The sequence below is a fragment of the Magallana gigas genome, chromosome 4 (assembly GCF_963853765.1).
Source record: "Magallana gigas chromosome 4, xbMagGiga1.1, whole genome shotgun sequence".
NCBI lineage: Eukaryota > Metazoa > Mollusca > Bivalvia > Ostreida > Ostreidae > Magallana > Magallana gigas.
In genome coordinates this window covers 36,879,961-36,902,725 of record NC_088856.1, presented here as the reverse complement: position 1 = coordinate 36,902,725, position 22,765 = coordinate 36,879,961, and the positions used below count along the sequence as shown (strand labels likewise).

Here is a 22,765-nt window from a genome sequence, read left to right as displayed (position 1 = left end):
CTACGATTTCCACAGAATTATCCATGTAGGAAACTCATGACCAGTTGTGCGAGTAAGCGTTAAGTATTAGTGCATGTATACGATACTGGCCGCCGTTTTCGACAAAAATGATTATCATACATCATTCATTGTTACATGTAATATGCCACTTTCAAACGACGCCACCGTCTAACAGTACTTTCCGTACTTTGATTTTTTTAATTATTGAAAAGATTTAATTCTAAGGCTCGCGCCTGATTAACCAGAATTTCCTCTGTTTCTGAATTCAACACCTACAGTTACGATATTACTGTCTACAGTTATGTCTGTTGACCAGGAAAATAGAACTAATACTATATACATGTAATATATTTGTGGTAATGAGTATTATACTCAGTTAATCTATAGTGGCTGTCATATTTATATTTTCTATTTACATGAAAATAAAATCTTGGTGTACATTCCAAATTAATCTTAAGATTTAAGAAAGCTTTAATTCTATAACAGTTGTCACTATTCACATTTGCTCCATCTGTGAAATACATTTTATTAATGTATAGAAAAATCATATGCTAGGAATTAAAAGAGAAAACTGAAAAGCTCATAAAAAAAAAAAAGCCAACCTACCTACCCTATTTTAAAATCTGATGAAATAGGAAACACACATATTTTTTTTTTTTGGCCTTACAGGAAAATCTGGAATAAAATTATATGACATAAATGCATGCTTTTTCAGGTACATGTCTTGTCCACTACATCAAACCCACTTGGGGATGAACCCGCCATTCAACACAGGAGGGGTGGTGATCTTGTAGTTCTTCAGCGTCCTCCTCCAATACAACATTACCAGCAGAACTACTCCGGAGTGGACCGCTCCCAACAGTACAGATCAAAGAATCCTGTCGGAAGACCCTCAAAGAAATTCTGGAAGTACTTTATGAATTTCATATTTGAAATCTCTATTATAAACAGCTTCCTTCTGTGGTTGAATACGCCGGGTACAGCAAAGCCTACTAAGCACTATTCCTTGAATGACTTCTCCCTGGATATTGCACAATGCTTGATTGGGGACTTCTCAAGTCGTAAAAGATTACGAAAAGTCCAGCCACATGGTCCTTCGGTTTCCAGGGCAGGTATTTCAAGACACGCGAATGTTAAACTTGGTGAAAAAAAGAGGCGATGCAGATGGCGCGGTTCTCAAAGTCAAAGACATGAAACTATATTTGGTTGTAATATTTGCAACATCTACTTGTGTAGAGGTGCCTGTTTTCAAATGTACCACATTCACAATCAATTACCTCATGATTAGTTGTACATGCCTTAGGTTTACATGATCTTGTATAATCACAGTTTTGTATGTGTATTCAGCTATACTTCTGTGTATACACTGTATGTAAATGTAACTAACAGGAACTTGAATGCGCCCCCCCCCTTTTTTTGCAAAGTTAGACGTACTAACCATTGGGCACATAGCATCATAGAGAATTCAGCCTGTGCCCCCCCCCCAACTTTTTCTCGGAGGAAAGATAATTGTTCCGAAATTTACCTTGAAAAGATGGAAATATTGCGAAATTAGAGTCACAGGCATACTAGCACTAGCTCCCCCCCCCCCAAACGGTTTATTTAGGAATTTCAAGTTTTGAGGAGAAAAATTTTTGGTAGGTGAGAATTTTTTTTTGTGGAAGGAAATACATGTAAACCCCCCCCCCCCCCCAGATTAGGATTTTCATGATTTTGGGAATAAACTTGGGTTTTTTCACGCAAGTACATATGCAAATGTTTGTCAATGATGTATCTTTATGACTATCATTGTGTTACATTCATTTTTCTAAAAAGTAAACATTGAAATTTGTACTCTATCACTTATTCATTAACCATGATTACTGATTACAAAATTCTTAAATTTCAAACAGATTGTTGTTTTTTTATTTAAAATTAAACCGAAACTAGATGCACCATAAGCAAGCTCACAAACAACACCCCACCCCTGCAAAAACACAATCTAAAAGTCGTCTTGTAAAATAAAACTGTTACAGTTTCTCCTAAGAAGGATAAAGGCAACACAAAGAACTTTTTCTGTCAGTGACCTTGAACTCTATGAAATGGCCTTGAGTCAAAAGTCATGTCACTTTTTGTGGTCATAAGCAATCTTTGTATGAAGTATGAACTACCAGTGATTATCCCTAGCAAAGATATGCACCTGACTCAAATTATGAATTTGTTTTATTTTGTTAATGACCCTGAACTGTACAAAATGACATTGAGTCAAGGGTAATTTCACCTTTTTGAGTCATAACAATATTTGTGTGAAGTATGATCTACTAGTGATTCTCAATAGCAAAGATATGCCCCTGACTCAAGTTATGAATTTGTTTTATTTTGTTAATGACCCTGAACTGTACAAAATAAATGACCATTAAGTCAAGGATAATGTCACTTATTTGAGTCATAACAATATTTGTGTTAAGTATAATCTACTAGTGATTCTCAATAGCAAAGATATGCCCCTGACTCAAATTTTGAACTTATTTTGTCAGTGACCTTGACTTGTAGGAAATGACCTTCAGTCAAGGATCATGTCACTTATTTTGGTAATAACAATCTTTATGTGAAGTATGAACTTCCAGTAATTCTCCATAGTAAAGATATGCCCCTGACTCAAATTTTGAACTTATTTTGTCAGTGACCTTGAACTGTACAAAATGACCTTGAGTCAAGGGTCATGTCACTTATTTTGGTACGTAATAACAATCTCTATGTGAAGTATGAACTTCCAGTGATTTTCCATAGTAAAGATATGCACCTGACACAAATTACGAACTTATATTGTCAGTGACCTTGAACATGACCAAATGACCTTGAGTCAAAGGTCATGTTACATATTTTTGTCATAACAATATTTGTATGAAGTATGAACTTCCAGTGATTCTTGATAAGAAAGATATTGGCCAGACACGATTAAGTATTAGGTATGTACCAGATTGGAGTTGTCTTAGTTAAAGTCTAAATTGACTCGTTTAAACAGGGTATAATTAAAATTTCCAACTTTATTAAAGTTATTTTGCAATTTGAATATATTATATGGACACAAGTGAGAAAAATAGCCTTCGTTTTTATTCAAGCACGTCTTTAGTTGCTATGCAACGGGGACGTCATGTAACTTTGAATAATTTGATACTTAAACTTTTTACCTTGCAGAATATATATATATATATATATATATATATATATATATATATATATATATATTATGTAAAAGTAGCTAGAAAACATAAAATAGAAAAATAGCCTTCGTGTCTATTTATGCACGTCTTTAGTTGCTATGGCAACGGAGACGTCATGTAACTTTGAATAATTTGATACTTTAACATTTTACCTTTCAGAATATATATATATATATATATATATATATATATATATATATATATATATATATATATATATATATATATATGTTATATTATGTAAAAGTAGCTAGAAAACATAAAAAAAATTATTGACTTGAAAATTAGTTGTTAGTTTTTAATAAAAATTCTTAAATCTCTGGTAGTTTAAGGGTTAAAGGTCATATGAAACGATTTTTAACACTATGATTTTCTTTCATAAATATAAAGCTTGATATAAACAAATGTTAAAATACGTGTTGTAAGATTTTTTTGCCTTTGCATTACTGAGAAATAACCGTGAAAACGGAGCACCTGAAAAAATTCTTCCCCGCTTATCTTTCTTGATTTTGTGGATTTATGACGTCACACAGACCCACCGATGTAAACTGGTGTAATTTTACAGTAGTTTATCGATTAAATTTTAGTAATTTTTGCATACATGAACGTGTCTTTCTTTTCAAATGAAATCGTTTGATTTCGTCGTAGCCTACAGATGACTTAGTTTTAATTGGTCGTTAATGAATAAATCTAATTAAATATCAGCTTCTCACCAGAGTAAAATCATGATCATAGTGAAGATCCCGTACTGCAGGGGAAAATTAACAAAGGAAATGCTCCAACATTAACAGCTGATTAATGAATTATTCGTATCCTTTTGAAATAGAAACATAATTTTCTTCTTCGGTACGTATAATGATTGAGCTACATTTAAAGGAAATTAAAGCATTTTAATTGATTTGATTTATTTTATCACAAAAAAAGCATAAGGCAGGCCAATGAAAATGTTTGAGGCATTGTGTACATAGTTTGTATTTAAGAGCTGCTATAAAATGCCGCAAAATTATTCTTAAATTTTATTTTGAAATAATTATTGATATAAACATGTAGCAATATCTTTATATTAGAAAAAACTTTATGTACACGTGTATTAACGTTTTATTAAATTTAGATCGCGGAAATATGGCATTTAAGGATTTAGAAATGTATCGGTAAAATAAATCGGTTGTTTGATAAAAATAGTTGTGAACGAATGTGAAGATAATGAACAGATTTTATAAAATACAAGCATCAACTAGATGCTGTCATTAGACAGTAATACCCGCACCAAGTGTTTGCCCATAAATAACACTGTTTTGTACCAGTTTAAAAATAAAGGCCATATGCAAGCTCTGGTAATACATTTAAATATTATAATTTTCATAACTGCATGAAGGATGAGATCCCTTCCCATATGATGATACACATAAGCAGCACTTTATGTGCAATTTGGGGTTGAACTGTTTGCAGTGAATTTTCAGTTAATCAATAATCTTAACATTTCATGTCATAGAAAGTATAATGGTCTATATAATTACTACAAACAAAATTAAAAAATAAATTATGCCCCCCTCCCCATGGCGGTTGCCGATTTTAGATTTGCTTCTGTGTGCCTACATGTACTTCATCGTGTGCACAGATTTAGAGAAGGGGTGGGAGTGAGGGGTCCAGACCCCCCTCCCCATGAAAATTCATTTATATCAATTGTAAAATTACCAAAAAGACACCTTGGACATGTAAACGCTCTAACCCATTGCGCTTCAATGTTAGGTAACATTATTTGGGGGGTAAATATTTAATTAATATGTAATATACTTTATTGTTTATCTCAATAGGAAGTGTACATCACAATATGCAGGTGTCCTGCACCACCTTGAATTAAAATAAGCTGTTATTTACCTAACAAAATAGTGCAAGTGGATTTGAAGAATATATAGGTCATAAAAATACATGCATGTTACAGATAACTGATCTTTGTCTGAAGTTACGTACACAACACAGGTCGATCTGCATGTCTCATTAGCGGGTACTAGTTTTACCCAGCTCTTCGAAAAGATCACCCGGTTCACGTGTATACATACATGTCTGTGTTTTCCATATGCAGAAAAGGATTAGTTAAGATCAGCTAAAGGAATTCATTATTGTGTTTTAATTGGATTATCATTATGATGTTGACCAATATAAGTACTCAGCATAATACATGTATAGTAGCAGCTAGTAGCACAATATAATGAGATGCTAGCATACATAAGTTCTACTTTCACTTTCTAAATGTGATCTCCCTTTGACAGCTAGCATACTATATCATCATCTTTTAATATTTAAATAAGCTTATCATCGTTACCTATCCTATCGCATTTGTAAAGTTTCTGTCATTTTAGTTGCAAAAGTTATTGTTTTCATTTGTCAGACTTGCACTATTGAGTTGACCCCATATTGACCCTGTATAAACAATTTCTTATTAAATTTGTGTATTACATGTAAGTAAGTGTAGACACTTATCATTTTTTTATGAGTTATAATAGGAAGGAAGGAGTATTTCTTTCTTAATGTATTATAATGCATCGAATACAATGTAGGTCATGACCTTATGGGACTGTTCTGACCCCACAAAACAAGAAAATACAAAATACCTTCTAATGTCATTATGATGCATCAAATGGTGTAAAGTGCACTTGTGACCCTCAGGTGTTGTCTTTAACCCCCCCCCCCCCCCCCCCCCGCCTTTATGAAATAGGAAATGATGATACACTGTATATTTTGTTAACTTCTGAGATCCTCATCCCTAAACCATATAATTTATTCTTGCTCTTTGTGTCATTGAGCATAAAATTGTATATAGATTATGCCCCCTTTGAGACACCCTGACATTCTAGAACTAGAAATGATAAAGTATTTTATCTTATTCATATGTTACAGTAGTGTTTGATCCATATGGGTAATTCCTAGCCTAATGATGTCACTGCTTTGTTTAGGAGACTTTACAATTGCCCCAAATAGGCGAATACACATGCATATAACTTTTGTTTATAAATCTTAAAAATTGAATTAAGCAATTTCCAAAATGTCAATGTGCACCAGGAGAGAAAAAGCAATCAAGAAATGATTTAAAATTTGCTATTGTACACATGTAAGAATGTATTAAGAAGACTGAATCTTTAGAACCAGGTTAGATTTGGGGGGGGGGGGGGTTAATGTGGAGTATAAACATTTATAATTTGAATCATTTATTGTTATTAATTTTAACTTGTCAATGAATACTAGTTATATTGATCCCAAGGTAGAAATATGACCTCTGATCATATCTCAATAGATCATTTGTCAAATATGCAAGGTGTAATGTATTTTTTTTTTAGGAATAACATTTTTTACCAGTTTATAAATGTTTTTAGACACCCAAATTATATCTTGATTTTAATAGATCATTCGACAACTGGGGCGAGGGGGGGGGGGGGGGGGGAGAACAGTGTATATTTGAGTTTGGTTGGGGGTGGGGGTTCCAAGTCATATATTTGAAAAAATTTTAATGTAATTTAAAATAAGAATAAGCCATACTACAGTCATGACATTGAATAGTATAGAACAAAACACAAACTAATTCATGTATATATACATAGGAAGTATTACAAAACATAGATGATTGATCTATATCTAGGTTCTTAAATTGAATCATATATGATGTACATATTATATTATTGTTTCTTTGTTCAAGGCATTTCAGATGGTATGTAGGTCATGATCCCAAGTGCTCTACCTGAAATTATCAAATATCATAAAAACCATTGAGATCCCCACCTTAATCCAAAGATTTTATTCCTCCTTAGGTCATGGCGCAACAGATCATTATGGCATGTAAGTCATGACCCTAAGGAGTCATCCTGACCCCCTAAGAATCAGACATCGTCAATTATCTTTAGATTATTGATGTTTGATGATCCTATCTCTATTTAATCTTTATTATTATGTCTCCCGAATGAAATTTGGAGACTTATTGTTTTTGTACGGTTCTTAATACATGTATTATTATTCTTCGTCTTCTTCTTTTTCTTATTTCCCGCTCTGAACTTGTTTCTCAGAGATGGCTGAACAGAATTGTACAAAACTCTAGGATATGATAGTCCTGCATATCTAATTGTGCACCCTGGTTTGATTTTTTTCATTTTGGGTTAGACAACCACTTTTCGGGGCGGGGGGGGGGGGGGCTCAAAAGGGTGTGGGGTCTAACATTCAACCTTATAGGAAGCATCGTAGACTCTATTGTAAATGGTAACTTGAAAACGGACAAAGATAATAATATAGGGTTTTCATAATCATATATTGACTGTTACTGGCAATATATAGGGTTTATTAGATCTTACCCCTGGGGTCACCCCCCACCCCCAGGAATTTGAAATTGCCATTTATCTCAGAGACTGTTTTAATCATGACCCCTAAACCATATATACGGTATTTATGTTTCTGATGTCAAGGGGCATCAAATGTTATGTAGGTCATGGGTCCTGTGGGTGGTCCTGACCCCCTCAAACAGCAAGTCCCTTAATATCTTCGAAACAGTTGAGATTCCCACCCTTAAACCTTATATATTCTTGTTCCTTGTGTCAAGGGGCATCAAACGGTATGTAGGTCATGGGCCCCGGGGGTGGTCAATGACCCCCCTCGAACAGGAAGTGCAAGAATATCTCGAAAACAGTTGAGATCCCCACCCCTTAACCATATATATTCTTGATCCTTAAAGTGCATCAAAAGGTATGTAGGTAATGGGACTCAGGGTTAAATTTAATTTTTCAAAACCTTAATGCACATCTATGGAATAATTCCTATCATATCCCAAGATATGGTGTGTCCATTAAATCATAAGAGGAGCTCTTGGATCTATGTTTTATTTTTAGTGATAAACGTCAATTTTCTGCTACTATTTGACTCCCTGGATGAAATTTCAATTTTTAAAACCTTACTGTACATCTATAGAACAGTCCCTATCATATCCCAAGATACATGTATGATGTGTCTATCCATTAAATCATAAGAGGAGCTCTTGGATCTATGTTTTATTTTTAGTGATAAACGTCAATTTTCTGCTACTATTTGACTCCCTGGATGAAAATTTGATTTTTAAAACCTTATTGCACATCTATAGGACAGCCCCAAGTATATCCCAAGAGATGACGTAGCTACTCCAAAAGTTGTAAGAGGAGTTCTGGGAACTATACTTTTTTTTTTGCAAAAAAACGTCATTTTTTGTTGCCCACTGATCCCCTTAATAAAAAAAAAAATTCTGGAACCTGATCACACCTCAATATGACACCCTCAATTATATTCTACAAGATCATTTGGCTACTGCCCCAAAAAAATGATGTTTTTTAAACCAGTTTTTTTGTAAAAAAAAAAAACAAACAAAAACGTCATTTTCAGCCATTAAATGACCCCCAGGACAAAATTGAAAATTCCAAAACCTTACTGCGCATCTATAGAATACCCTAAAACATATTCCAAAAGATGATTTTTCTACTGTTGAAAATTTAAATGTAGGAGGAGTTCGAGGAAGGTTTTTTGTGAAAAAAAAACGTCAATTTTTACCAATTATTTGACCCCCAGGAGTAACAGAGAATTTTTTAAACCTTTTTACAAAACAACATGATACCCCAAATCAAACTCCAAGAGTTCAGTTTGCTGGTTTATAAGATGTAAGAGCAGTTTGAGAAAGTAAAACGTGACAGACGGACGGACGGACGGACGGAACAGAGTAACAACAATATACCCGAACTTTCTTTAGAAAATGCGGGTATAATAATGATAAAAAAACCGAAAGAAAACATTGCGGAAGAAAGTGAGATAAAAGGGATCTGTGAGTAAACACCGCACATACACGTTGTAAAATCAAAACACCGCACATACAAGTACACGTTTCAAAAACAAAACATTTGAAGAAATTTCTCTTAGAATAGAAATAATTAAATAGTAACATATTTGTGAATTTGAAAGCGAAACAAACAATATAATCGTGAAGCGAATGAGGCACCACGAGGCCTATAAGTTGTTTAGAAAAAAAATCTTAATGAATTGCATGAACGTGAAAATGGGAAAAAACGATCAGTTATTTTTGAATTTGTCAATTTCATTAAAAAGATCGAAATAAAACATATTTACACGCATATATTAAAATTATATTATACTTGAATGTGGATCTATGAAGAAAATCATTCATTCTCCGTGCAGTCTCAAAACTGAATAAGTACACGCTATTAAATATAAACGCACACGATTTCATTTCTTGAGAGAAAAAATACTGACATAGTTGATTATTGTATAATTATACAAGTTTTATATAAAATAGTATTTATTTCTTATTAAGGTATATCACTCCTCATGTTTTGATTTCATTGCGCAGATGTTAATTATATTTTAAATGAATATGATTTTATTAATTTAAACCTCACAAGAAGATCATCATTTCATGATTACACAACATTCGTAAATCCATTTGAATTCAAGAAACGAACAAGTTTTGGGGGGAACTATTTTCTCGTGCGGAAGGTTTTTTAGTCGAAAATGACAGAAACAAGCAATTTTATGAATTTTCAATATACTTTTCTTTTTATTATACTTTATTTATTATTCGCATTTTTAACATTTGATAGGTTTGTGACATGTTCTATAGGTTCTCTATGACTTGTACTAAACTAAATTTTGAGAGAATGATAGACGTTTAGCATAAAATCATGCAAATATATAGAAAATGTCTGAATTTTTTTAAGCCAAATTTTGCAATAATTTTAGCTTTGAAGCCATGTATCTAAAATCTGAAATCACTGACCCCCATGTTTTATTATGTCAAAATGATACTGAATACATATGTAGGCCAACTGGATTAATCTTCTAAAATTCTTGATATTCAAAATGTTTTTATTTCAAATCAAATTGTAACTTTTATAAAAGTTGTCTATTTTAAGTGCAAAAAGGTCATACAAACATTTATGCAGCTTCATGCAAAGTTTTTTTCGTAATCCCTCTATTCAGTGTGACCATTGTACATAATTAAAAACAACATTTAAAAAAAAGAGTTTGCTTAATCAAAAATTCTGACAACAAATCCTAATCAGGCTGAAATCGCATTTTAGGTGCAAAAAGGTCAAATTTAATTGACCATAACTCAGAGGGATGAACACTGACCTCCCATTATCTTTGTATTATTTAAGTGTGTTTTGTCTACAGATTTCAATAGAATACCTCTCAAGAAATTCTTGATACAAGAACATTGAGGAGTGGGATACCTTAAAATGCTGCAAAATGACATGGATATTTGTATTCACAACATAGCTTTATGAACCTATTGGGTCTTACTAACGTCATCAGCAAGGGAGGTAAGCCGCGTAAGTCAATGTTCCTTTTTCCGATTAAGTGATTTTGATCGACTGTGGCGCTCACATTTTGCATAAAATATCCAAAAAACAATGTCAGTCTTATTAAATAGGCACTTATGACCTCAATACCGTATATAACTCAATATGGTCAGGACATCGTTTCATATGACCTTTAAGTTCTCTTTAAGTATTATTACAGAGATTTTTTATAGGAGTCATTTTAAGGCCACACTGGAAAGTGTTAAGAAGGGGAAAGATTAATTGTAGTTTGAAGTAATACATGATACAAACAAATACAAAGAAAGAATAAGTAATATGATTTAATTGATAAAAATTGGATAAAAAAATCCAAGGATGATTTTGAATCAGATAATTATTAGTGTACATGCCCAATGTAAAAGAAGACAATACTTTTTTAACTATTCAATTTTACTTTTATCAACATCGGAAATAAGTTTTACACATAAAAATAATTACATTAACTAGACATGAAAGAGTTTATGATAGTGTCAATGGTACACTTAACTGTTCATTAAACATATTTTATATACCGGTGCGTCTTTTTACCCCAATGAACCCCAATGAACCCCAATGATACCCAAATATACCTAATGATACCCCAATGATACCAATTGATATCCCAATGAACCCTAATGATACCCTTATGAACTTTGAAATACCACAAAGATACTAAATATGTGCATACATGTAGTTAAAAGATACGCCGTGCAAGCGTGTGAATAAACACCGTTTACACATTAATATCATGGGGGGTCATTTTTAAAAAAATATTCTTTAAATTAAAATAAAAACCAAAACCCTGGCTGAATATTTAGAGGAGTGAGCTGGGTTTTAAAAAATTCAAACTGAAATGGATGATATATACAATTTTGTTCCAAGGTCAAATTTCTCTATAACTTTTTATTACTGTTCCATATAAGTATCAAAGCAATTGGGGGGCAATCTTAAAAAGCAATTGGGGATTGAGGGGTTCTCCCTTTTAATTTCCCCGTTTTCTGCATTTATCATTTATACGTATCAACGTAGAGCACAATCCATTCATTGTTTACCATTTAAAATTACAGAAATGGAAATTTTCACATTGCGGAGATAGAAAAAAGTTGAAAATAACAGTGGTAGGTCGTGTCTGACCTTAAATTACCGTTAAACTTCAATTAAATTTTATACCTTTTGAATAACATTTATTATCCTTATAAAGTTCATTGGGGTATCATTAGGCTTCATTGGGGTAAAAAGACGCACCCTTTATATACATGTACATGTGCATGTACTGCATAACATCTCAAAACTGAAAAGGATGGCGTAATTCAGGGAAAGTTTGTTCATGGAATGATTGTGTAACAATTACATACATAGTATGTACTATATCAAATATAACATAGTTCTGATATGAAATATATAAATGTTGTTTGGCTACATTTGCTGTTTACAAAGTGTAATTTCTAAGTAGTTAATGTTGAAAAGCATCTAGTAAAACAGCAAGTGGATCATAAAGTTATTAAAACATTTCATTTCATAGAAAAAATGTCATTTATAACTACAGGTATAAAACAACAAGATAATTAGAAACTGTTAACAGAGGAAATATTGCAGATTACGGGAACCTGAAATTTAGTAGATTTATCCATCATTTCCAATTCTTAAAAATAATTTTTTTACAAAAAAAACCTTTTAATATCATTATACGAGGAATAAGGAATGAACTTTCTAATCACTTTTAATTTCATACATGGAATCTCTCTCTCTGTCTCATTCTCTCTCTTTCTCTCTCTCTCTCTCTCTCTCTCTCTCTCTCTCTCTCTCTCTCTCTCTCTCTCTCTGTAACATTTAAGTGTACAGGATACAATGAATTAACACAGGACCATCCAAATGTTAAACTCCTTTGGTTATATAACAGAGATAAAAGTATATCTTCAACAAATCAGATAGGATTTCCTTGTACGGATATCATCTTCAAAAGAATATAGTATTGTCATCTTAGCTGATATATATAAACGTAGTTAAATAAAAATCATGTCAAAATAACTATCTTTGAAAAAATAAACTCTATAAAAATGCATATCTCAATAATGACTGATATTCAAACGGATTTCTGATTTATGGGGACTAAAGCCTTAAAAGTTGGGTGTACATTAAATACAAACTTCAAAATGATTCCTCATTCACATGCTAAAATTCTAAGACTACAAATTAAAGATTAGTGAAATAAGTATTGACATAATCATAACGCATCTAATTAACTAATACCATAACAGAACCCACAATGTGCAAACTATAAATTTGAATTAATTCTAAATATGAACAGGAAAAACAAATTGCACCAAAAGTTGTGTTTTGGCCAATTCCTGATGAACAAAAATATCAGTCTTGAAACAAATTCAGTCACAATGGTGATGATTCTTGGGAGTGTTATTCTTGGCGTTGACATTCTATTGAACACAAAATATATTTAATAAAATTTATTATTAGTAATTATTCTTTTTGTTTTTTATTCAAAGTCCTCAGGAAAAAAATTGTTCAGAACTTGTTCTTTAAACTACTAAGTACGCCATAACCAAGAGCGATCAAGAAGGAAACCTAACTGTAGGAATCAAGACATAAACGATTGATAATAGAATACATACTCAGTCTAGTATATGTAATAATGTGTATGGATCTATCAATATGTCATATCTAGGGACTGTGGATTGGGATGGGCGGGGGTAGGTTTGGGAATTGTGTGTGTCGTTTACTACACGTTTAAATGGGTCAATCAGCCGAGACCTTATTGAGTGAATGCAAGTTGTCTGTTTATGGCACAAACATTTCTTGTGTCTGAATAAATTTTAAATTTAAATATATGGCAGTTTTTAATACTGTTGTCTATATAAGAATTGCCTAGATGCAGAAGTACATAACTTTCGATAAATATTAATTGGTCTCCTATAGTCAGCAGTTTATTTTTGACTTTGAGATTTATTGCTAGAAATCATTTATATACATGCTTTAGAAAAGAACCAAAAAAAACCTCTATTAATTATTACATGTACAACATAATTAAATAAATCTATGTTAATTGTATAACAAATAAACTATAGATCAGATTTTGAGATCACTTGTTTTAACTCTTCATGATTTAAAATACAACACAAACAGTATGTTGAATAATAAAAGTTAATTCTGGGATAAATACACGTATCCCACATCAATGTTAACTGCATAGTATTTACATCTGATATAAATCAATCAATTCACTTAACTTTCTCATATTTTAACAAAATGTAAACTGCATCATATTTCTTTTCAAAGTTAAATGGTTATTTATACATCAGAAATATTTTAATTTGAGGAGAGTTACAATTCCTTTATTATATTAAATTGAAACTAATGTTGATGCCGTGTAAAATGAAAGTAATTGAGCTTGAAATACAACTTTAGTTTCCCTTAAATCAGTTATATTCATTTGTACTTGAGAAAATATTTCTAGCAGTGTTAAAAGTATATGGACCATCTCTTCCACAAAATCAAAGACTAACATTTTAAAATCAACAACTCAACGGATTAACTTGGATATATATGAACATGTATTTGACAGATACCGGTAATAGATATGTGTTGCTTGTGATATTTTACGCTGCTTGGTTATTAAGATTTTTGAAACAAAATATTCTGATTCGCCAGTGATAAAGAAAAATTAAACAAAGTATTGAAATCACACATTAACGACCATTTCATGCCCTTACGGAAGCTCTATTCGCCTTTTAAAAATGTTTGGCATAAAGAAAATTATGTTTATTCAGGAGTAAATTTTCACAACAAAAAAAATTAACCTAAAATACCCGAAAGTCAGTTAGGAATTTCCGGTAAATTGAAAACTTACAACATAACATGATATAAGCCAAATAATCCTGTTTCAGGTTGTTACCTGACATTTAATGTCGTTAATTAATAATGCTGGGGTTGGTAAATTTTTTTTAACCAAGTAATTCATTAAAGTAGAAAACAATGAACTTGACGTGAAACTACTACTAGATAATGTAATAATGATGAACATTATATCAATCCCAGCGGAACCGATTTGATAAATCAAAGTATTGAGAAGATCCTTAATCAAACAAGACGTGTCTGTGAAATTCATACTCCCTTCTTCTCCCCTAGATGCCATTGGTTATTTCACTGTAGTATAGGTACACGTGATCTTTGAACTTGGACAGATTTTGTATGATATTCGATGACCGGCTTCAGCCGAGGGATTTCCATGGAACCATGGCCAGACATTGAGTTTGTACAGTTACAATAAAACATGATATAGCGCAACCAAAAATGGCTTAAGGAAGGAGTCTTTTCATTATCAAACATACTTCTTATAATAAGAAATGCATGAAATTTTGACACAGTCAAACGGATCATATTACTTAATGATTCTATCAGTTTAATTAAATTTGACCTTTTTGTTTTCGGATAAAGGTCAGGTCAAGGTCACTACCTTTTTCCTCAACGTAAAGAGTGATAAAAATAAGTGTAGCTCTTTATAGTTCTGTAGACATTTGTTTAAGATTTGAAGATTCAAATCTTTAATGAAATCATAGACCATGAGAGTGTCTATCAGCTTATACTACTAAATTTGAATAAATATTTATACTAAAATTGATATTGCTTAGCCCGCATTTCCTCTAATTTTCTTAAATTTTGAAGACATTTTGATTATTTTTTTATGCTTCCAATAATAAAATATTTCTAATTTTTATGCATTATGAAGACTTTATATAAAGATATAAATTGACAGAAAAGCTAATATATTGACCGTTTCATAAGAGAGAAAAACTGATTTTAGTGATTTTTTCACAAAAATCAATGTATAGAATGGGCGCTTTAAAAAGCTTAAAAAAATGTTATTTGATAGGCAAATCATATTTTAAAAACATATTCTGAAACCAAAGTATCATATTATTAGTTCACATTAGTAAAAAAATCCAACATTATTGTTATTGTTTTTAAAATGCTAAAACAGACTCATTATATATATATATATATATATATATATATATATATATATATATATATATATATAATCTGCAGCAATTCTGAATTACGCAACATGTGATATTTTCCTACGCCAATATTACGCCCAAAATATAGTCCTTGTTTCATTCTAAACATTGATTACATTTTTCTATGCCAAGTTGTACGATAGTAAAAAATAAAGAAAAATATAATATTTTAATTTCCTTTCATCTTGATTTAATGAACAATTAATCAAATTTACGTTTGACAAGTTGAAAACCAGAAAAGACTCCTTCCTTAACGTGAAAACGTTTTGCAAACATAATGTTTCCTTTTTTTTTTGCTTTCACGAAAGGAGGGAAACTATTAAACTTGAGCATCGTCGATGTATACAGATGTACATGTTTGATCTGTAATTTTACAAGTATACATGTAATGTCAGCATTCTTATTAAGGCGCGTTGATACTGGGGGTGGGAAGAGGACGATAAGAGTGCCCGACTTTGGAACACAATGCTCGTCCTGCCTGATTTAGGGGAAACGTTATGGGTTACTTTAACTTTGAAGGAGATGATAGTGATAAAGAAAAAAAGATAACTTAGTAATTTATTGTATATGTTAGTCTTATCTCCCCTCCATCCTTTTTGTGAAGTCCATTCTATATCTATAATCTAAGACGTTTGAACAACTTTTGAAACATACATGATGTAACAATTCAAAATATAAACGGTTATCTAAAAGCCGAAAAGGGACTACAAAACTTATGAATTTGATGACCTCTCTTTGTGGATTAAATATTGTCGTAGCAGAAATAAATCAATCAAAATGTGTTATACATGTTCAGACTTTTCTAAACATGAAAACCATTTCAGGGACTTTGTTTGCGACAATCTTAATTCAACGTAACAAATATGATTGTAAGCATTGAGCGTGTGAATTGTACCTCGAAATCAGTAGTCAGATTCCTAAGAATATCTTTGCTTTGATGTACTGTCAAAAATATGATAGAAAACCTTACGAATAATGTGTCATAATAAAGTGCTACTACGATTAGGACTTCCCGATGGCTGCTTTTAAACAACCATCTGATTCTTTCAATCTTTTATTTGTAATCGCACCGTCTTAATAAGGGTGAAATGATCACAGGGGTGGCTTGTGTCTCCATACATTTACTCACACTTTTCGATGTAAAGGTGATATGGGGCACCTGTCTATCTTAATGTGAAAAAAAAACATAATAATCAAAATACTTTCACCAGTGTAGATTTTCGAAATTTGAAATATTTTACCCCCTAAAAAATGTTTTGAAATTTTTTTTGGTAAAAATCATTAAAGCCTCCGCGGGGTTCGAACTAATGTCTTACAGATTCATAGTTAACGGTATATATTTTAAATTAAGAAATTTTATTTATACTTAATTTGTTGTCAATTCCACTAAACAACTGTTTTTGATTTCCTGTGGATATTTGACCAAATTGCAAATATTTTCATTAATGTTGATCCGAAACATTCATCTGTTAAACAACGAGTATGCACTTGAACAGAAGAATGACAAAAAATCAAATTTACAGAAAAAAATATTTTCCCAATATTTTCTATTGTCTTTTATTCATTTCGGAAATTTTTAAAAGGATGTCCTCAGTATCCGTCACAAAATGGAGACAATTCTCGATTCAAAAGAGATAAAAATTATAGGAAAGGTTCTTACTGAGTGTCGGTGTGATTGAAACGAAACCGTCACCAAGACACGAGAAATTTCAGTCATCACCCATCATCGAAGCACATGCCACCTCCTCTGAGAATTTTCCCACAACTCCATCCGCGCTGATCTGTGTGAAAAGACCCATAATTCTGTAATCTGTGCAGTGAGTATGCAGTCATTCGGATCACCACGTCTTTTTCGTTACCGTGTTTACATAAACGACTGAGAGAGGTCAGTGCTAACCTGCAGAGGTGGATTACACTGTAGCAAGAACAGTCTATTATTTTCAAGATTTATTTGTTTCGCACGTTTGGTTTGGAATTATTTTCAATACTAATGTTTATCAATTTTTTTTCCTCTGTTTTGTTGAGGAAGTTTCTGTTTATTTTGTTTTTTAGAAATTAATATGTTGTTCAATACAGACAGACTTATTAAATGCTTAAAAGTGGTATATGTATCCGCTTAACAAAATTAAATTTCAAAAAGGGACATCTATCAACCACACGTGTGGAAATTTACTTAGACGTGACACTCAAGACAGCTTAGCTATTGCAAAGAAAATGTTACAATGAAAGTAGAGTGTTTCGGTGGGGTTTTTTGGGGGAGTTTTTTAAAGTAATGATATTTTTTTTGGTTTTTAAGGGCCGTCATCATCAGGGGTTCATCTTATTTTTAAGTTTTAAGATTTAAGGCAAGAGTGATTGAATTTTCATTTGCTCATATTTTTGTATTTTCTGTGGCCAATTATTGGTTCGTTGATGAATATCTCTCTGCAAATTGTGTTTGTTCCAAATTGTTCCAGTGTTTAAGAATATGGTTTTTTAAACACTTTACATTCGGGATGTTTTAGTAATTGTAGCATTTAGTTGACGTCGTTTGTTTTTTAAGACCATTACGTAGATTTTATTGTTTTGCCTTTAACATTAATAATTGGGTCTACTTCTTTTTCTGAGTAATCTCTCTTGGATTGAGAATTCTAAATGTTCGTTACAGGTATTGCCGGTATCTAAAAAATCTAGAACTTTTTTTTGTGCCCTAAAAGGCTACTAAACCATCATTTCTAAATCTTCTATGATTGAGAACTTTTCGAATTGGTACTTATGACATAAAATGATTTGTGATTAGGTACATTCTTGTATCTGACATTTCAGGTGATGCTATCCCACCATGCTACAGCCTATAATGTGTTTGTAGTATTTTCCATTGAATTCAAAGTACATGTAATTGTTTTCTAGTCTACACTGTTCTATCATTAACACATCTCGGAAAATATCTTTAATTTTGTATGTCTTAAGGAGCAGATATTTTGACGAGCTTTTGTTATTGCTGAAAAAAGTGATATATAATTGTTATATAATTTTGTGTATTTTACGAAAATGAAGTAGTTGTACGTCTGGGTTTTCAACTCGCAAGTCAAATTTTGATAGCAGTTGGCGCAACGCATTTAGGTAAACTGGTTTTTCTCCATAATAACTGTTGTGTTGCTTTTGTGACAACGATATTAGTATTTTTTCAAAGTGACAGCCTAGGTAAAGTAAATATAAATGTAACGTTTTATTTTGTTTTTCTTAAATATCAGCCAATCAGAAAACTAAGAATTTCTTAATCATATAACCATACAAGGTATAGGTAGCTACATGCAGTTTTATTGCTTACAGAATAAGTCCGCCTAGCTTTCTCTCTCTTACAATGCGATCTATTAGACCGCCGGATAATAGGCTGCGGTCTATTGGACCGGCAACGTATTTTAGAAAAAATGAAATTGCTACAAGATTAAACGAAAACTTTATTATGTTTATTCTACTATTGTTCTTAAAATTTATCTTTATGTTATTTAAGTATTAATTAACAATGACCTGAAAGCATAATGATATGAAAACCTTCTATAATTTATAATTGTGAACACATGAAAATACTAAAAACGAAAATAGGTAATAAAACAATTATCTAATGTCTGTATTGTCGTTGGTCTCGGTCAATAGATCATACTGAGCTGTTCCCTGCACCTCCGGAAAAATATTCGGGTCTATCGACTGCTCAAGCATTAAATAATTGTAATCTGTAGATACTTGTACACTGTCACTGTGTTGGTGATATCTTGTCCCACCCAGAGATTGTTCTCGTCATCCACACACACACTACGGGGATACTTTACACCTTGTTGTGGTGTGAGTAGTAGAGACAGGAACTGGCCGTCCTTATCCTGAAGATGAACTGTTAAACTGTTATCATCACACACCAGAATGTGACCGAGTACATCAGTACATATTCCATAGGGATTCAACCTTGACCCCTGACCTGTGTAGGAGAACCTGTGTTGATTTGATTTATTCACTACCACTACAGCTTGTTTGCCAAAGTCTGATACACAGACATCACCATTGATGTTTTCTGTGATGTAGTGTGGACAACTATACAGTCCCTGTCCTTTGTTGTCTCTCTGTATGTTCTGTATTTCTGTCCCTGTCTTGTTGTACCTGGTGACTTTAGCCTTTCTATCCTTCTCCATCCCCACCAGTATGTCCCCGTTGATGTGGGAGGAGTGTATGCTGATTGGTTTCCAGTCCCCTGTTTTAATGAATCCAGTGATTGTATTATCCGGTGTTATCCTTTTGATGACGTTGTTGTTTTTGTCTGCATAGATCAGCTCCCCGTTATGTGTGACTGTGTGGTAGCCTTCATATCCACCACTGGTTTGTATCTTCTGTAGCTGGTTCCCCTGAAGATCTGTTTGGACAAGGTTACCATACATATCACTGACCCAGAGTTTGCCTGATTTACCCAGTGATATATGAAATACACTGTCAACACCTGGTACTGTGTACTCTCTGACCTTGGTGACAGAGGGAGACAAAGACAGTGTTTTTTTCACGCCAGATTTCTCTCTGCCTTGTTTTCGTTTTTTCCCTGCAGATTTCAATTGTGTGGAGGCAGTCTCCATGGGTTTTATTTTTCTGTTCTCTGGTTTAGTGTTTTGAACAGTTATTCTACCCAGTAGTTTGGCGACATCTTCCTTGCTGAAATTACCAGCAGTAAATACGGGTGGAACTTGTTTGGATGTCTCTGGTATGGGTCTTGTGATAGAGCTTTCTGATTTGAGAGCAAGTGTTATTTGTTCTATGTTTGAAGAAGATAGGTAACCATAAAATGTTGTGATTGAATCATTTAGATAGGTGATGTAGTCATCTATTTCTTGGTTTTGATTATTTAATGTTTCTAATAAAGACTGTTCTATTTTGTCGACTTGTTCTATATTTTCTGATGTGACTGTGTCTACCAGCTTTTTCACAGCCTTAGCTTCAGTCTTCATGGACGTTCTTATAGCCTCCATAATCTTCTTTATTTCGGTGACATCGCCAGCAATTTCTTTTTTCAAATCTTGAGAAGTTGGCTCAAAATAATTTCTAATTTTTGCAATTTCTTCATGACATAGGGAAACCTTTTCATCAAAGTCGGTTTCTAGGTCAGTAAACGCATGGCCGCGATGTTCTTTTGTGGCTGTGCATTTGTAACAAATGGGAATTTGGCATTCCTCGCAGAGAAGAACCATTTCTTTTGTGGGGTGGATCTTGCATTTCTCGACAGGTAGTTGTCGTTTGCGTTGTTTATAAGGAACCACTTCATGGCTCTTGGTTTTCTTATTCTTCTGATGTTCATCTCTGCATTGTTCACACATTGGTTGGTGACAGTCATTGCAGTAAAACTGGCAGTTCTTCTCACAGTCTTCAGTCCCACACACCAAATAATGTTGGGCGTCGGGTGGTATTTGGGATTCAGATAATGCCATCTAAAATGAGAAATGTGCAATTAATATGAAGAAATCTGTAACATTTATTTTTCCATCCAAAATCAGCAAAAAGTCAATCATTTCTATCAACCCCGCCACCATCCCCCACACACATACATACATATATCAAAGCAAATGTATCAGCATTTTGACTTCTAGAATAGATTATGAGACAGAGGTATTTGATTTTGTCCATTCCTTATCATTATCAACTTCCTGGATTTCTATACAAACTTTTCAATTTCTAGCTAGTCATTTCTAATAACAATTTTTACATTAAGGTACCCAATCATTCGCGGATCCAGACATTTTTTTGCCAAGGGGGAGGGGGGTGTCCAAGGGATTTGCCGGTGGGGGGGGGGTAATAATTTTACAATGTAAATGTCATAACCTTTAAGATTCTAGGGACCCAACGCCTCCCCCTCCGTCCAGATCCGGGCATGGCAGCTTCCCTTACTTATCAGTTTTAAACTTATGATCAAAATAAAACAGAGCGATTCTCATTTGTTTGTTAACAAGATCATTTGATTTACAACAGGGACGGATCCAGGATTTGAAGTTGGAGGGGGTGCCAGTTTTTGGCAAGGGGTCTGGGCAGCCCTGGTAGGGGGCCCAAAAGACGATTTGAAATCTTTAAACATTTGTAAATATAACACCTACAAAATCCCATCAAAACCCTCTGCCATGCAGAAATATAAGAAACATTTCTTTTTTCTTACGAATGGCTGTAAATTAATCAGTTTAAAAAAAACTAAGTTCAATGGGACGATGTTTATGAAGTTGAAAAAAGCCATGCCAGCTTGTATTGTATAATAAACATGGAAGAGTCGTTTTAGACACTACATGTACCTTAAGAAAACCAAATAACCTAAAATCGAATGACTGGTCACATTTGAATCCAAGGAGAGAGTTATTAAAGGGACTTTCTACATGTATGTACGTTACACACGCGTGTTTTTTTTTTATACTACACTGTTGAAATCAATTTAATGTAGAGAAATCCCACGAGTTCCCAGAAAGTTCATAATTAAGACTCGCAAGTTGTATATTTTCTTTCATCGAAGGAGTATAATTTAACTTTGTTTTGACAATTTTAGACGCGCCGGGTGCGCCCCCTCTGAATCCGCCACTGGTTTATAATAAAAAAATTATATAAGAACGCTTACAATATAAAATGAGCCGTATGTATGAGCCGACGGTAGAGAATTTTAAATTGTTCAAAATGGCCACTACTTCCGGTTAAGTAATAATAACTTCTATATAGAATTGCCCAAAATTGAGCGCCTAATAATCTAGACTTAATCCATATCAATGATATTGAACTAAATCAATATCACGCTTAGGAAATATTTTCATCATCAGTTATAGATACAATTATTCTTACTTACCATCAATATGACCTTAAAAATTTTTCATTCGGTACATGGCGTCAATGATCCCTGAGAGAATACCGGACTTGCGTAATTTACTTCCTTGTTGTAGAAATAAGGGTTTAATATACCTTGAATAAACCAAACAATTTATTCGCATGGAGAATTACTATTTTTTCTTATATATAGGGGCATTATACATTATATAATGAAAGAAATCCATAAAACTATAGCAAAATGATATTTGTAAACGGTGTGTAGATCATGTAAGTATAAAATATAAAAATACTTATATAATATAATGGTTATAAAACAAATTACAGTTTTGTAATACAGAAATACAAAAAAAGGGGGAAGGGA

The 22,765-nt window shown here is 32.8% G+C and overlaps 1 protein-coding gene across 1 annotated transcript; it reads right to left on the bottom strand.

Annotated features, from left to right (window-relative positions):
• Nucleotides 1-18,820: 18,820 nt before the first annotated feature.
• Nucleotides 18,821-22,537, bottom strand: LOC105345229 (E3 ubiquitin-protein ligase TRIM71). Its single transcript, XM_066082324.1, has 2 exons — nt 22,424-22,537; nt 18,821-21,035 (listed from the first exon to the last, which is right to left on the bottom strand). The coding sequence occupies exons 1-2, from the start codon at nt 22,424-22,426 to the stop codon at nt 19,293-19,295; spliced, it is 1,746 nt and encodes a 581-aa protein (XP_065938396.1). The 5' UTR covers nt 22,427-22,537; the 3' UTR covers nt 18,821-19,292.
• Between the last annotated feature and the right edge of the window lie 228 nt (nt 22,538-22,765).